At 34.8% G+C, this 16018-nt stretch overlaps 1 protein-coding gene across 3 annotated transcripts in view; it reads right to left on the reverse strand.

Moving 5' to 3' along the window:
* Positions 1-1403: 1403 nt before the first annotated feature.
* Positions 1404-16018, reverse strand: part of aggf1 (angiogenic factor with G patch and FHA domains 1) — a 50718-nt gene continuing 36103 nt past the window's right edge. For all 3 annotated transcript variants that reach the window (XM_039758402.1, XM_039758404.1, XM_039758403.1), the window contains 8 exons: positions 12569-12677; positions 12162-12213; positions 11403-11504; positions 10373-10538; positions 9865-9944; positions 9030-9157; positions 5519-5618; positions 1404-1900 (listed from right to left, as the gene is read on the reverse strand). In XM_039758402.1, the coding sequence (XP_039614336.1) occupies positions 1703-1900; positions 5519-5618; positions 9030-9157; positions 9865-9944; positions 10373-10538; positions 11403-11504; positions 12162-12213; positions 12569-12677 (935 nt within the window). In that variant the 3' untranslated portion in view covers positions 1404-1702. The remainder of the gene's footprint in view (positions 1901-5518; positions 5619-9029; positions 9158-9864; positions 9945-10372; positions 10539-11402; positions 11505-12161; positions 12214-12568; positions 12678-16018) is intronic.

Below are 16018 nucleotides of genomic sequence, written 5' to 3' on the forward strand. Positions count from 1 at the left end.
AGTCTGTGATCATTTTCAGTTTCATTGCCTGGTTGAATAGTCTGACAAACCAAAACTCAAAAAAGCCCCAGCAGATTACGACATATGCAGCTAAAGTTATTGGGGCTGATGTAGATGATTTGACGAGTGTGTGTGTGTCAGAGGGCAAAGTTAAAGAAACTGGAAATCATCTCAACTGATGACAGTCATCCATTACATGTAGAACTAAAGTTTAGTAAATTAGGAAGGATAGTCGCTTTGAAAACCCACACAAATCACTCCAGGAACTCCTTTCTTCCTAGTGCCATACGACTTTTCAATAAGAAACATCAGAGATAATGATTAAGGTTGATATATATCCTGTAACCTTTTTTTGTGTAAATATATATTATCTAACTTCCTTTCCTTAACCTTTCTTGTTTCTATTTGTCTGTTTTATTTCATTCTGTCCTTTATTAGATGCAACTGAGAAGGCAAATTTCATGTTTACACACTAAATAAAGAAACCTTATAGTAACAGATTATAAACAGTTCTGTAGCATCTTAAAAGAATCGTTTTGCTCTTGATCCTGTTCTGTTTTACTCAACCCCTAAAGCCACATTTTGCAGTTGTTTACATGCTTCTGACTTTCCCCTTTAATTGTTATAAAATCTTAAAAAAAAAAAAGACATTTTAAAGAGCATTTTCAGTAATGGCAAAGTATACTTAGCTACCACAGCCAATGTGTGTCTTTTAGAGGCTGTGGGCTTGACAACACATAATGCCTAAAGCAAAGGGGTAATACTACACCTTTAACAGATAGCATGTGTTAATATTTTAGCTGGACCTGTAAAAGGGGAAGATAATTCCATTTAGTTCAATCTTGTATATCGTTCCTTGATCAGTGAACTCTACTAGAGCCCAGCTCTGCAAACGTATCCACTAAGTCACATTCCATAACTTATTTTTTTTAAATAACCTACGCCTCTTGTGGTTTGTTTTGAAATGATACTGTGCATTTTTTTTTGCGAAGTAGAAGAATTTTTAATTTTTGTTAATAACCATGTTTCCCAAACTGAAAAAATAATTAGGGACATATTTAGCATCTTAATATTGGCTTGACAAGTGCTCCTTTTGTCCTTTATCCTGTACTACCACCAGTTTAATGGCTTGTTCCGGCTCACCTGTTATCCTGCATTGCCTTCTACTTTCTCCAAAGATGGATATCCTTAGCGTCAAGACCCATCTTTCCAATGTCACTCCAACCACATTCAAACACATCATATTCATCTCTATTCTTGGCCTGGTTCTCAAAACATGATCATCATTATTCTCTACTTCTTGCTCCACAAGTCCAAACCAACTCTGGGCAGTTTCTCTTCAAATATCTTTCTACTTCCCATAGTAAAAAATGGAAATAATTAAATGAGAGATAAGCAAGAGATTGAATTCCAAGGAGTATTTTACTGCATTACTATACAATACTTTTTAAAGATTACAAAATAAAAACAGAGCAGATTTGATTACATTTGTAAGATGTTTTATAAACAAACATCATAAACTTAAATAAAGGCAAGCTGGGCACTGAGGATAATTGTTATCCAGTATAATGTAATGATATGCCCACAAACTACAACATTTCTTTTACACAGAATAGGTTCTAATTTTATTATCAGTCGTTCAGAGTTCAGTGATCTTTTTTCTTTTAATTAAAATCAATAATATATGTTAATGATTCTTCTTTTATTCCCCATCAGATTTAACCCAAGTCTTTGGACTGACATTCGCTTTCTTTGGCTCTGTCTGACATGCATCAGCAAACCTTTCCCTAGCTTTCTCCCAGTTCTTCTGCGTTTTGCTTTTGACTATCAGAGAATCCTCAACAGACAAAGATGCGCTTGCCCCCAGTCCTGAATGAGCTTTACGTATCTGAAGCTGAATCTGAAAATAGAGAGGAATACAAACCAAGTTAATTATAGAATTTCTATTAAAGAATCAATGTTTTGTGTGGATGTGGAGGATATAATAAAATAAATCTTTTTAAATGCTTAAATGCTGGTTATACTACTATCCAGGATAAGAAAATGTTTAAAAGTCATAAATATAACAAAATCAACTGGAAAAAACTCTGAATATATAAAAAGAATTTAAAAGTTAGAAAAAAAAAAAATAAAAAATCACAAAGAATGTATACTATATAACAAACATATTGGTGTTTAATTTTGTACCATTATTAAAAGTTAATCTATTCCTAAAACAACAAATGAGCTTTCTAAAGACTGCCACGACTTATTTTAACAACATTTTAGCATATAATTATATACCACTACAGTAGCAATAATGTTCTTGTAACATCTAACACAGCTTATGTAACTTGATCATTTTAACTCAATATTCAGTTCCTGCCAAATGCATCTATCACCATCTGCAGCCATCTTTTGAGTCATTCTTGAAACTGCTCCAAATTAGCATCTGAGACCTAGAAAACGTATCTATAATTCTTTAATCAAAATTTGCTTTATTTAGAATCTGTCACAACAAGCAGTATTAGAAAGTGCTTTACCAAGCAAATTGCATAATAGCACAGACCAAATTATACTGGTGGAAGAGGAATACAGATAGGAAAGAAATGGACAAAAAAAGAAATTGTAGCATTTCAATAAAATGTCACTGCTATAAATTTTAAAACTAATAAAAATGCTACTATATTTGTCTGTGTGTGCAAGGTAGAAATATGCTAGCATTTGCAAGCTCTGCATTGCAAAAAGATGACTGCAGAAGTAAATTACAACACAAAGAAAAAAAAAAGTTAAAGCTATTTATACTTTAAAATTTAGATACTCTGGGGCAGTGTGGTGGTAAAGTGTTTGATTCTGTTTCAATCACTGAAATGTCTGATTTTCTGTCTGTTAAACTCTGACTTGTTATCGTGTAATTAAAAGAATTGATATATAAAAAGTTAGTGATAAAATTAACAATATTTCTTTTAGTTCCAACAGTATTTTCTTGCAAGTATTACAAATTGTATATTTCAATAAAAACAAAACTTTCATCAAATATTCCTATCTTTAAATTTGTAGGAATAAATTACGAATAAAACAGGTAATAAATACTTCACTTTAAACACTGTTTCAATGCCATTCCAAACGCACTGAAGAGCTATGAAATCAGATACTCAATATGTTGTTTACTCCATCCATAACAGGTAAACTAATTACAATTCCTGAGGTCATAATTGCAATTCTAAAGAAATCCCACAGTGAAGCAGCAAATGTGGGTTATGGCCATGAATGAACAGGGGGTAGAGATGGGAAATTACATTAAAAGACTGAATTGATAATGCATTATGTGCACAACTCACTTGCACATTTACAGTCACAGTGTAAGCTGCAGGGTTCCCAGAAGGATTTGGACTTCAACAGCCCATTATCAAACTTCTTGCAGTCTGGAACTTCTGGCCTGATCAACTATATATCTTAAAACTGTTTTTGCTTCTGCAGATCATATGAAAATTATCAGTCATCAAAATTACATTTTTGTGTCTAATGGTGTCTACTCAACCCAGAATATCATAAATGCAAAACTGGGAACAGATTAAAGAGCTGGCTTAGTCTGAAATAAAATTTTACCATTGCACCGGAACAAGAGGTTAGGAGCATGCATTGATAGAGCACGTTGCCACACCCACCACATGATAAACCACCTCAGGATCCCAGATTAGGACCAGAGTGCAGCCATAAAATGGGGGACTCCTCAGCGCCACACTAGTTCAGATGGAATGGAATAGTGTGAGGTATTTTATGGTGGCTGGACTGCCAATTCCACCACCAACCACCAAGTTTTCCCTCCAGGTTGGAGGGCCTACTTGCAGGGCTGGATGCACCTGAAGAAGATATACCAAATTCATGTAGATATGATAGGCAGCAGTTATCATGATACTAGGTGTCTAAAGATTTTACTGGTCTCCATATTGGAATTCCAACAGTGACATTTTATTATTTGAAAAAGGCAAAAGTAATTTAACTATCAGGAACTAAAGAATATCATCATTAGAATTCAATAGATAATATAGGTTTTTAGCTTGTGATAAAATGTTAGAAACTCAGACACACGAAGAATACAGTAATACCTCGCTGTATTGCGCTTCAACTTTCGCGGCTCCACTCTATCGCGGATTTTATATGTAAGCATATTTAAATATATAACGCGGATTTTTCGCTGCTTTGCAGGTTCTGCGGACAATGGGTCTTTTTACTTGTGGTACATGCTTCCTCAGTTGGTTTGCCCAGTTGATTTCATACAAGGGACACTACTGGCCGATGGCTGAGAAGCTAACCAATCAGAGCATGCAGTTAAGTTCCTGTGTGCTGACTGGCTCAGCGACAGAGCGCCAAATTCGATTCCGCGGAGTTAACCAGGAAGTCTCGTTTCGCTCATTCAGCATCAACAAGTTTCGTTGTGTAAAGAGTTAACTTTTGTGCTCTTTTGCATTTGTTTGTGCATAGTCGTCAAGCCCTTCATTATGGCCCCAAAGCGATCTGCTCCTGCTACTGCTTCAGGGGCCGTGCCCAAGCGCCAACGGAAAATGCTAGAGATTGCCGAAAAGGTAAAAGTTTTGGATATGTTGAAGGAAGGGAAAAGCTACTCCGCTGTAGGACGCCATTACGGCAACAATGAGTCCACGATTCTTTTTATTTAAAAAGGAGGAAAAGAATATAAGATCTATGGCAGCAGTGTCCTTTTAACCAGGGCGCAAAATGAGTTGTAAGTGGACATAATAAGGCAGTCGTTAGGGATTTGGATTGAAGACAGCCGGAAGAAGAACAAGGGCGGTGCTACACAGTCGCCTGAAGAGGCTCCTTTAGAAGGGCTGTAACGCTCTCCTTTGTTGTGCAGTAAAATTAAACTCATCATTATCGGACGCGTCATTGTTGGTGAGTAACCATAATTAATTTTCTACTTACAGTACTTAGTACATGTACTTATGTTTAGTGTCACTGTACACACATTTACTGTTTACAATTTTTCTTGCATTGTACGTATTTATTGCTGGTGGCCTGTCTATCGTAATGGCTGTAACATATGTGATATCGGAGACGCTTGATATCTTTAAAATAATATTTAGGTTTTACTGTATATAAACAGTGTGTTTACATACATAATTTCAATGAATCTTACCTAATATCTAAGAGAATACAAAGGGTTTATGCTGTATAACTGTGCGGGGAATATTTATAAACAGTGTGGGAGAGTTTATAAGGGCATAAAATATATAAAATTAACCATACAAACATATGGTTTCTACTTCGCGGATTTTCACCTATTGCGGGGCGTTAGGGTCGTGGAGGGATTACTGTATACCAAAGGGGGGAGGAAAAAAAAAAAAAGACAGCAATAAAATTCTCCCTTGTAAAGTTACAAATACAATTTTTATAAAGCAAAGGCAAACTGATGTAAGTTTGAAGAAATGACCATTAAATTGACTGCCCAAATGGGGATGGAGTTTTGGGGAATGAATGAATCTTTTATACACCAAATTCAAGTTCACTAGAAACATACCGGATCCTTTCTTCCTTTACCATCTTTTCCAAGTCCATCTCCCTTTTTCCAGCCCATTTTTTCCAGCATTTTACGACCCTTATTTTCATCACTGATTTCACTAATTTAGAAACAAAGAGAGGAAATAAAAAAGATGTGTAAAAAAATGCATGTTACATTTTGAAAGTCTCAAAAAATCTTCAAAAAAAAGTAACTCAATAATCTGTAAATATCAAATGACAGAACAAAAAACAGTTAAATGTATGGTTAGTAAGAAGTTATTTGTTTGAATAATAAAGCACAAACATTTGTTTATGGGGCTTCAACTGTCTAATATTTCCAAGTAAAACTGCTATGAAAATAACCATTTTTTTCTGAAAGCTACAGGGTATTTTGTAGAATTACTTATCAATGCAAAGCAGAGTGTTCTCAGCCAGGGTCTTTCTTAATACTGATTTTACAATCGACCTGAAGTGATTTTCTTTGTCCTAGTACTGTTATTCAGATAAATGTACCAATTAAGTTAAGAACCTCATTTAAACAGATGCCAAATTACAATATAAGCTGGGGAAAACAAAAAATCAGCAGGGCTGACAATCATGAGTGTCAATATAGGATCTCATCTGTACTTCTGTATATAATAGCAAGATCATTCTTTATTGCACATGTCCATGAGTAACTAGACTTCTTTCCTAATTATCCATACATACAAGTATATTTTGTAATAAAGACTAGTTTAAGAATTCTGAATATGAAGTATGAACATAGTATTTTAATTTAATAATTACTGAGCAATAATGGCCAACAATATTAAAAGCAAAAAGAACAACAAAGTTTAAATCACTCATCAATGATACCCGTATTCTAATTTTCTAATCAACAAAAGCAATCCTTGTGGTGAACTGCGAGCACAGTTTCTAACATTTCCAATTTGTATACATAGTCAGGTAAACTATACTAGTATCCTGGTTAACCTTTTCTATTGTTACTCCTCAACTGAGTTAATACAATTAAAGGAAGCAATCACCACAGGACTGAAGAATGAAGTCCTTTATCAAATTTTACAATAAAGGAAGCAAAATAACTCACAAACAAACTCAGCAAAAAAACACTAGCATTTACAGTGGGTACGGAAAGTATTCAGACCCCCTTCAATTTTTCATTCTGTTATATTGCAGCCATTTGCTAAAATCATTTTAATTATTTTTTTCCCCTCATTAATGTACACACAGCACCCCATATTGACAGACAAAAAAAAAAAGATTTTTTGAAATTGTTGCAGATTTATTAAGAAAGGAAAAACTGAAATATCACATGGTCCTAAGTATTCAGACCCTTTGCTCAGTATTTAGTAGAAGCACCCTTTTGAGCTAATACAGCCATGAGTCTTCTTGGGAAAGATGCCACAAGTTTTTACCAACTGGATTTGGGGATCCTCTGCCATTCCTCCTTGCAGATCCTCTCCAGTTCTGTCAGGTTGGATGGTAAACGGTGGTGGACAGCCATTTTTAGGTCTCTCCAGAGATGCTCAATTGGGTTTAAATCAAGGCTCTGGCCGGGCCATTCAAGAATAGTCACAGAGTTGTTGTGAAGCCACTCCTTCGTTATTTTAGCTGTGTGCTTAGAGTCATTGTCTTGTTGGAAGGTAAACCTTTGGCCCAGTCTGAGGTCCTTAGCACTCTGGAGAAGGTTTTTGTCCAGGATATCCCTGTACTTGGCCACATTCATGTTTCCCTCGATTGCAACCTGTCGTCCTGTCCCTGCAGCTGAAAAACACCTCCACAGCATGATGCTGCCACTGCCATGCTTCACTGTGGGGACTGTATTGGACAATTGATGAGCAGTGCCTGCTTGTCTCTACACATACCGCTTAGAATTAAGGCCAAAAAGTCCTATTTTGGAGTTTGCTAAAAGACACCTGAAGGACTCTGAGATGGTGAGAAATAAGATTCTCTGGTCTGATGAGACCAAGATAGAACTTTTTGGCCTTAATTCTAAGCGGTATGTGTGGGGACTTGTCCAATACAGTCCCCACAGTGAAGCATGGCGGTGGCAGCATCATGCTGCAGGGACAGGACAACTGGTTGCAATCAAAAATTGAAGGGGGTCTGAACACAACCAACTTCGCACCTCTTTAACGACACTAATTAGAAACAAGCCACACATTAACTCTTACAAGGGAAACACTGTAACAGATTGGCCATTTAAACAGCTATAATACAAATCCAAAGCCAACAATGCATAAAAAGGACACACAGATGGACAGATCCCTCTTGCCATCACCTCTCAATACAGTAGTGGATACCTTTGTATATAATCTTCAGTTTCTTAACAATCTGACACATGGTATAACTTATTTCAGAAAACAACAGGCTAACATGCTTCTTCAGGAAATTGTTTGGTTTTTACATTTTTGAACCAAAAACTGAACTACAAAAATGCCACAATCTTGCAACCCTTTGCTTTACTGAGCAGCATAATACGTTTTAGCTGTCCTAACATAATTACAAAGGTTACTCCAATAACTAATTAGAACTTCATCAAAAATTACGAAAGACATAAGACAGTTATCATTAGGACAATAGCTGCTGAAAATGAGGCTTTGCGGCCATTACATGAATACCAAACAATAACATTTTCTAAACCCACCTAACCCTGGGCAGGGTTGCAGGGGGTTAGAGCCTATTCTAGCCAGCATTGGGTGCAAGGCAGGAACAACCTGCTGGACACAGCGCAACTATAAATGAATCTGTCATTTCAAATAGTATTGGCCTTTTGCAACACTACAGTATTAACATCTTGGCTACACTTTAAAATCAAATTACTGATACTTTCATGAAAAAGTATCACTTTCTTTCAAAAAATATGAAAATTTCTTAGCGATTCCAGATGCTACTGCATATGTTTATTAGAATAAGTATTGAATGGGAAAGCAGCTGACACTCACAGATTTTAGCTTCACTCGCTCATGACCAAGATAATGCATGGATTTTAACTGTAGCTTCTTGTCAGTGAATAGTTCTTGATTTGGTTTAAGTTTGACAAAAAGTGTGGTCCCATAAAAACCATTACAAACATTCAAATGTTAATAATACAATTGTGATCTCCCAAAAAGATAATGATAGCAGATTCCAGGGCAAGAGTATGGTCATTCATTAAAAAAAAAAAAAGTCACATTATCAAAGACTTTATGTGGTTTTAAATAGAAAACCGAGTCAAGTGCACTGCAATAATATACACACCCACACACTAACGTCATGAACATGGAATGCAGACTTTTGTATAGATAGATAGAGATAGTACTAACACTCAGTTAACATTGCTTTTTTACCTATTAAATTACTATAAAATGCATTTAAATGAAAACACTGAAAGAGAATAGACACTATTCCTGCATTTGAGGATTAATGAAATTTAATTTAAATCATTCATAGATTCTTTCTTGGAATTTGCTCATATGTAATAATCAACAGTTTAAAATGTATGTATATGTTTAAGAAATAAGTAATAGTACTGTGGAAAAATTACCTACATGTTAACTGAAGCAGGAGCATCATCTCTTTGAAAGGTTCCTTCACTGCCAACAGTCTGCCTTCGTTTTTCTGCTCGGTCCTTATAAACTGAGCTTTTCAATAACTTTGTATCATCATAATCACTGTTCTACATTTCAGGAAAAAAAAAAAACTAATTTAAAATACTGCAAACAGCTTTCTTTACTCCATTTACGCCAGACTCTTCTGATCTGTTTGGGATATAGTATACAATGCTTCATGTCAGAGCATTGCACACAGTAAAATAATAAAATAATTTCAAAGACTTAAAAACCAATAGCCCATGGTCATGAGTGGATATAAAAGATAAAATTAATAAACTGAGCACAGCTCAGCTAAGTGCAATATCCTTTCATTACAGGACGCGATGATATTGAACATGAACTAAAGGCAGTTTATTAGGGAACAGTTCATCTATCCTTAAGAAGCTATAGTATGTTTTTAAGTTGTCAAGAATAGAAAAAAAAAATCAGTTTAAAAAAGCAAAATAAGTCCAACACTTTCAAGTGCATGCCCCCCAATCCCAATCAAAAGCCTTTAAATCAGCAACATACTACTGTAAGGTGGATGCTCTGCTGTTAATTTAAAATAATTCCTTCAACAAGAATGTCACAAATTAGAGTTGAGAAGCTAAGCATACACAAATATTTTCTAGTGATACAATACTGTTGGCTCATAACAGATGCATACTATGTTACGTAACAGACAGGACCATTTTAGAAACTTCAAACAACCTAAAAATGGCCTCCTAATTGTAAGTGCAAAACATACATGTTTACTAGTACTGTAAGTTTACAAGCATACGAGAATACTTACTTTTAGACCATATTTTCCTTTAATATGTTTCAACTCTTTTTGTCTAAGTACTTCTTTATCTTCTTTACTATGAACTAATCCTAATAAAAGAAAAACTTAAGATAAGATGAATATAGCTAAAAATTATGATAAATGATAATTTTTTATATAACATACAGACCAGTGCTTACACCAGGGTCAGCCTACTTCTGTTAATTTTAACCTCTATATAAAATGGTTGAAATGATTTTTCCCCAAAAAGGGATATAAATGAAAATCAAAAGGTTTCAACCTATACAATATGAAGAACATCATAGCAGCACAAGTGAGCACAAGATTCAATAATGCATCAGTTTGAATAGAATTAAAAAGTGCACTTTCAAAGTTAAAACTTTAGGCAAAAGCAATCACACTGACTATTTAATTTGACATTTTTTTCCATAAATTTTAAATGCATTTTTCATGGAAAAGGTTAACCTGTACCATTCCATGTCCGTATTTTCAGCTGGATGGCCAGCAGTATACTCACCAGACAATTCTTCTTTTTTGTGTCGATTCAAGTGTGCTATCACTTGACCCGGCTCGCATCCATCACAAGTGTCATTACCAGGGTGAATATGAAAAGATAATACAGTTTCACCCATTTTAATTTCATCCCCATGTTCCAAAGCATATGGGTCACATTTTGTTTTAGGCTGAAAGGAAAAAAATGTTCTATTATTATAATGTATTTTAGACTTGTGTTTGTATTTGAAGTACCATGCAAAAGTTTGAACACCCTTGGCTAAATTACATATGGTATTTTGTGGAGATCGGAAGCAGAAATTAGCAAATACAACATCAACAAACTAAAACAATTTCATTTTCTTCATTTTTATGAATATATTAATGTAAAGTTCCAATTTATTTCATAAACTAAAAAGTGTAAAAAGAGTCTAACCTGATGTAGCATGTGTATTATACATATCTTTATATCTCTATCTTTACACACACACACACACACACACACACACACACACTAGCTGAGTTCATTGGGGATATTTTGTAAATCAATGGGCCTCAATTATAGTGCCATCAGTCTGATTTTCTATGTGACTGTCCTTGGCTATTGTTGGTGGTCACTGGAAAACAGTTTTACTTGAGACTGTATTCTTTTAAATTTAAACTGGTAATATGGGAATTTTGGGTATAAATATACCCTTGCAGTACATCTTGTAAAAATTGTAGCTTCAATCAGATTTGAATGTAATGCTTTGATCAATTCGGTACCATTACAACATTTTAGAAGTTTTATCTCAAAATTAATACACAATGTAAGCTAATGTGCTGTTTAAATGAAAAGAAAAAAAAGTAACTAAAAAAAAGACCCATGCAGTATGGAAGGTTTAAGTACTGATTGGGTTATGACATTAGCTTTGGCTTGTTTCTAGTTCAGATAGAGGACAGAATCTGTTAAAAAACTAATAACTTGCAAAGAAAGCATTGTGGCCTAAATTCTAGGAACAAATGCATAGGAAACAACCTGGGCACAAACATACATATAAACTGCATACACTGACCTGTAAAATCCTGTTTCCATTGATGACAGTTCCATTTTGACTTCCCTGGTCAACAATGACATACTTCTGTAAATCATGGTCAAAATATACCTCTGCATGAAACTAAAAAGAAAAGTAAAATTTTATTTCTTTAGATGGTAGCAGTATTGTTACTGATTAAATGTGCCTTAACACTGTTGCATTAACCAAGCAACTGAAACTGCTAGGCTATGAAGGAGATTTTCTATGGGTTCTTTGCTCTTTATTATAAACATTTCAGAAGAAAGGTGGTAAAATAAAGTTTGAATATCACCGATTTTCACTTATTCCATTGTCCACATGCCTTATGAGCTGTTCCATTTGTTTGGACTATTTAAAATGATCTGCTTTGTCAAAAATCTAACTTGTTACAAGACCTGCTATAGTAAGGTTTAACCTGCAGTCCGGAAAGTAATGCATTTATTATGATTACAAATCAGAGATACATTATTTGTACCCTAGGGGAAATTTGGCTTTTTACAGAAGCTAGACAGACAGCTAGAAAGATATTCAAACAATAAAATGAAAAAGTAGAGACAGAGTGGTTTTAAATCTTAGTTGCACTTGAAATGTTGAATAGTGATTAGTCTCTCATTTTCAGTGTTGGTCAAACATAGTTATTGCTTTCAGATTAAATAATTAGAGTTGGTTGATCTCCAGCTATAAATACATACCCTAGTCCCCCCCATCCTTACTAACACGTTTAATATTCAATTAACTCAGCACTTAATTTTAGCTTACCTTGCTGACACCAACTTCAGGAATTCGGATTGCATGCTCCATATCCTTCTCCCTGAGGGGGAATACAACATATGTATTTAGAAACTGCAATATGCAAAAATGAAATTACAATATTGTATTTTTCTGCTTATCCTCATGTTCATTCAACATTATTAAAATGACTTTAGGTACACAAACAGAAAGTGTTACTAGTTGCAATTAATTCCTTTTAACTACCTTCTTCTACATAAAGAATTAAACATCTTACAGGGTTTAAAATACATGTAAAGCTCTTTAAACAACAAATTTCATTAGAAATAATAAACTACATGTCTTTAACATGACTATTGTAAACACAGTAATCACTCCAGATAGACAAAAAACCACAGCATAAAGTGGTATTTTTACTATTAATGTTGTAGATTTACCTTCCAATGGTTGCAGATTTATCTGCAGTGATAATATAAAGCATCCCAGTTTGCAGGACAGGTGATCGCACAACAATAACTCGAACACATGGTGGCCACTGCTCAATAGCTGTAAACAGAAGTTACATAAAAATATGAATATGCAGAGAATCATTTTATAATGATGCCTGTTTTTATTGAGTCTTCAAAAAATAATTTTTTTTATATGGCACCTTTCCCATGATCAAAGCACTCCTATTACAAGGTATTAAATAACAATGGAGATTGATTAGTTATACTGTAAACCATAGGAGAGCATACCAGAGATAAATAGGTCATATCAGTCTAAAAATTGCTTCCACCTACTCAAATAAATGCATCAACTGCAAAGCCTATATTATCAGTATCAATGGTATCTGCTGGTCAAGAAGTACACACTGCACGGTTAACATTCTGGGCTGTTGCCATGTCACTATTACAATGAATAATGTAATTGGTTAAAATACATTTTAGCTAATAACTCTAATGTTATTAATAAACATTGTTGGCAAAACACATATTGCTGTTAATCTCCAAAATAAAAAAAATATTAAGTCATTCCAACTAGCTATCAATAAAGTGAACTGAAAATGCAAAAAATACAAACATCAATTGTGCTTCGTACCTTTTAAAATGTGTTACCTTTACAGATGCTGGAAGGCAAGTGTGCTTTGAAATGGTTTTGCCCCATGCCTTGCCACAAACTCCTGAGCAGGGAATGATGATTAGTCTGATGAAATACCAATTTTTTGCATCCTCATAAATGTAAAGAACTTTCCACTCACTGCTCAGCAGTTAACATATTAGCACCAGTGCAGACTCTTATGCAACTTACAAATTTTTTGCCCATCAATAGACTACAATTGTGTATTAAAATGTTGCTTGCTATGTGTAAACCACCCCCTAACATTTTCCAAACCAAAACGTTGACGTAAAGCCCCTTAACACTATATAGAATAGTTATAATCTTTCTAAATACTATAATATGTTTGTAGGTCAAATGGCAGAACTTGTGGGAATATTTCCAGCAGATAGGCAGGTTGGTTTTCTCTCTCTCTCTCCACAATATTAATGTGTTACTTGATCATTATGTCAAACAAATATATGATACATATTTTGTGTACATGGAGACTGAAGACAGAGGTAAAATAACCATATTACTAAAGAGCATTCTGCTTTTTTATTTGTACTGACTGACCCTGTTTCACTCTGCTCCTCTTCTAAGCTCTTTGAGAACGTGTCTGTATGGTTTCTTGTTAAGGACTTTGCATTAGTATTATGCATGCACTGAACATTCTAAGAATCCAAGCACATTACCTTCTCATAAAAAGTTTGGAATCAGAATTACTTGCTGGCTCATTAAATACTGCAAATTCTCCAACAGCTATAAAATAAACTAGTACTGTATGATTATGTATATTTAATAAGTCTATTTTCCTACAGCCAAACTTGACCATTAACCAAAAACAATAATTCAAAAAGTAAAATAATAATAAAAAAAAAAAAATTCTAAGAACCGTTCCTGTAAATTATTTTACATTTATTCAGGAACAGATTAATGATTTTTTTTTTTTTTTTTAAGGAGAAAGTTACTGGGAACAAAGTATTGAAATTTGTCCGAAACCGATGTTTTCATCCAGTCACTGTGGAGAAGACCTGGCATATCCACTTGACTATACAGTCACGAAGATCTCTGAACATGTATAAATCAGGTTACGACCAAAACATTTCGCCAAACTTTTGCATCTGTTCACTACCACACGCTCGGGTGACGAACAAGCCAGCCTTCCGGGTTCTACGCGTCGATGATTTCCGCACGTGTTCAGTCTCTTCCTGTGCATTCGCTGTGAACTCTTTGTGCTCTATTTCGTTTCCCTTCCGGTTCGTATGTGCCGGTGATTTACACACGTGTTCAGTCTCTCCCTGTACAGTACATTGTTCTTGGTCAGACGTGAATCACGCAGAGGGGCTTTGTGGTATAGCGGGTCCACAGCTCACATCAAGAGGCCAGTTAGAGGGGGCGTGGTGGTTGATTGCTACAGCTGCCACGTCCTCTTCATAAATAGAGGCGCGAGGCAGCTAAAGGGAGGAAAAAGAAAGACTGAGGCTGCGGAGTCAAGAAGTAAGCAGGAAGCAGCGTGGAAAGAACCAGTGTGAGCGAGTGAGCTTCCAAACTCAACAAAATATGTAACTTAGCCAAGGGTGTTCAAACTTTTGCATGGTACTTCATATACAAACACAAGTCTAAAATACATTATAATAATTAATAAAATATTTTTTTCCTTTCAGCCTAAAACAAAATGTGACCCATATGCTTCGGAACATGGTGATGAAATTAAAATGGGTGATACTATATTATCTTTTCATTTTCACCCTGGTAATGATACTTGTGATGGATGCGAGCCGGGTCAAGTCATAGTGTGTTTACTGCGATCGGTTCGTAAGGCTATAGCATGAACTCTTGCAATGCGAGTTCTCTCTGTTCAAGGTTTTCTCAGTGTTATTCAATGTTTTTACATTTAGTTTACTATTATACTGTGCCTTCTATGGTATAATTAACAACTTTTGTGCTTAGAAATCTTTAAAAAAATATATATGTACATACAGCTCGTACAGTCTGGAATGGATTAATTGTATTTAAATACAATCCTATGGGGGAAAGTATTTCAGGTCACAACCAAATCGGACTGCGACCAGAGTTTTGGAATGAATTACGGTCATGACCCGAGGATCCACTATATGCGATTTATTTAAAAAATGTCCATGTCATCAACATTTTTTTCAGATTTGCTTCCGACAAATAAGCAAATACATTGGCTTTGTTACTTATACATCTGACCATGGGACATAGATGTTCTGTTAACAGGAATGCTTCAAATGCAATTAAATCTTCTATTTTAAGTAGTATCTTCTGTGCAGCCAATATGAAATCAATTTTTGCAAACGTCCTATCAGAGAGAAACATTCAAATAAGCTTGAATGTAAATTAAACTCCGTGCAAAGCACAACCAAGAGCATGGCAAACCAGAACTAGATTTCAAATGTACCATAAACCATGGAAAGCAATGATTGTGTCAGCAAAACCCAATGGCATCAACAGAAAAACTGATTGTACTGATTTTGGAAAAGAGCCTACCTGGAAGCACATAAGATACACTTAAAACGTGTCAAGAAGTGATGTTCCTGTTAATAAGCATTTTCTTACTAGAAAAATGGTAAATACATTTTAAAAAAGCAATGAATAATTCCCTGATACTTAGCAAATGTATACTTTAAAATGCTCATGTCTTCGAAGAAAGTTCAGGTAGGCAGAGGTATTAAAGGCAAACGGCAAGAATCATTTGTTGTTATTCAACCACTTCTATTGTTTAATAGTCTGAGCAGATATTTGTTACCATGTATATGCTGTTAAGTCTTGCTTGCATAGTTAAG

Source organism: Polypterus senegalus, chromosome 7 (assembly GCF_016835505.1).
Source record: "Polypterus senegalus isolate Bchr_013 chromosome 7, ASM1683550v1, whole genome shotgun sequence".
NCBI lineage: Eukaryota > Metazoa > Chordata > Cladistia > Polypteriformes > Polypteridae > Polypterus > Polypterus senegalus.